Source organism: Macrobrachium rosenbergii, unplaced genomic scaffold (genome assembly GCF_040412425.1).
Source record: "Macrobrachium rosenbergii isolate ZJJX-2024 unplaced genomic scaffold, ASM4041242v1 13875, whole genome shotgun sequence".
Lineage (NCBI taxonomy): Eukaryota > Metazoa > Arthropoda > Malacostraca > Decapoda > Palaemonidae > Macrobrachium > Macrobrachium rosenbergii.
In genome coordinates this window covers 3,881,990-3,883,875 of record NW_027100719.1, presented here as the reverse complement: position 1 = coordinate 3,883,875, position 1,886 = coordinate 3,881,990, and the positions used below count along the sequence as shown (strand labels likewise).

The following is a 1,886-nucleotide window of genomic DNA, read 5'->3' as shown; positions in this document are numbered from 1 at the left end:
CAGACCTTCCGCTCTACGCTTGTGTAAAATAGACTCAGAAAAAGAATATTCACATAAAAAATAATATTCTTAATGAGGCCTCCAGCTGTTGTGTAAAACGGACTCAGAAAACGAACATTCATAACGAAAACAATATCCTTAATGTGGCTTCCGGCTGTTGTGTAAAACGGACTCAGATAATGACTATTCGTGACAAAAACAGCATCCTTACCGACATCAGAGTCCTCGACGGCCAACTTGACTCCCGTAGACTTTCCAACCTCTCGATTCTCCGGCAGTTCCACCTCGTAGATGCCGTTCAGGTGATCGAAGACAGGAGGAACGTCGTTCAGGTCTTGCACCGTGATCCAGTAGATCGTCATTCGTTCGTGACCTGCAAAAAAAAAAAAAAAAAAAAAAAATCGCTCGTGACCTGCAAAAAAAAAAAAAAAAAAAAAAAAATCGCTCGTGACCTGCAAAAAAAATGAAAAAGCGCTCGTGACCTGCAAAAAAAAAATAAATCACTCGTGACCTGCAAAAAAATTAAAAATCGCCCGTGACCTGCAAAAAAAAAAAACAATTCGCTCATGACCTGCCAAAAAAAAAATCAATTCGTTCGTGACCTGCCCCCCCCAAAAAACCGCTCATGATCTGCACAGAAAATTTGATCATGACTTGCAAAAAAAATTTGCTCGTGACCTGCAAAAAAAAAAATTGCTCATGACCTGCAAAGAAACCAATTCACTTGTGACCTGCAAAAAAATTTTGCTCATGACCTGAAAAAACTGCGCTCATGACCTGCAAAAAAATTGCGAATGACCTGCAAAAGGAAAAACAATTTGCTTGGGACGTGCCCCCCTAAAAATCGCTCGTAACTTGCAAAAAAAATCTCGCTCGTCACCTTTAAAAACCAAATTGCTCGTACCCTACAAAATATCTCTCTTTGCCTCCCCCAAAAAAAAAATACTCGTGACCTTAAAAAAATAAATTGCTTGTTACCTGCAAAAAAAATAAAAATGCTGGTGACTTGCAAAAAAAAAAACTTACTTGTGACCTAAAAAAAATTCTCCCCTGACCTGCAAAATAAATTTGCTTGTGACCTGCAAATAAAAAAAAATTTGCTCGTGACCTAAAAAAAAAATACTGCTCATGAAATGCCGAAAAAGGTTCGCTTGTGACTTGCAAAAAAAAAAAAATTGCTCATGACCTGCAAAAAAAATCGCTCGTGACATACAAAAAAAAGATAAGCTCATGACCTGCAAAAAAAAAAAAAAATTCCTTGGGACCTGCCAAAAAATAAACAATTCACTCGTGATCTGGATAAAAAGCAATTTGCTCATGACCTGCAAAGAAATACAAATTTGTTCATGACTTGCAAAAGAAAACAAATTCGCTTGTGACATGCATTAAAAAATTCACTCATGACCTGCAAAAAAATCGCTCGAGACCTGCAAAAAATATCACTCATGACCTAAAAGTAACCAATTTACTCATGACCTGCAAGAAAACCAATTCGCTCGTGACCTGTAAAAAACAAAACAATTCGCTCATGAACAGCAAAAAAAATAATTCTCTCGTGACCTGAATAATAAATCCCTCGTGAAAAAAAAAAACAATGCACTCATGACCTGCAAAACAAATTCACTCATGGCTTGCAAAAAAAATTGCTCGTGACTTGCAAAAAAAATCGCTTGTGACCTGGAACAAAAACCAATTCACCCGTGACCTGCAATATATAAATTGTTCATGACCTGCAAAAAAAAATTCGCTTATGACCTGTAAAAAAAAAAAAATGCTTGTGACCTGCAAAAAAAACGACTGCTCATGACCTGCAAAAATACCAACTAGCTCGTGACCTGTAAAAAAATGCCAATTCGCTCATGACCTGCAAGAAAAATTTGCTTGTG

General features: G+C 37.1%; 1 protein-coding gene across 1 annotated transcript in view; it reads right to left on the bottom strand.

Annotated features, from left to right (window-relative positions):
- The window catches only part of LOC136837857 (DE-cadherin-like), a gene marked incomplete at its 5' end in the record, with an annotated part of 75,772 nt that extends 75,344 nt beyond the window's left edge, over positions 1 to 428 (bottom strand). The window contains 1 exon segment of the mRNA XM_067102743.1: positions 212 to 428. Coding sequence (XP_066958844.1) covers positions 212 to 428 — 217 coding nt within the window.
- Positions 429 to 1,886: the final 1,458 nt, after the last annotated feature.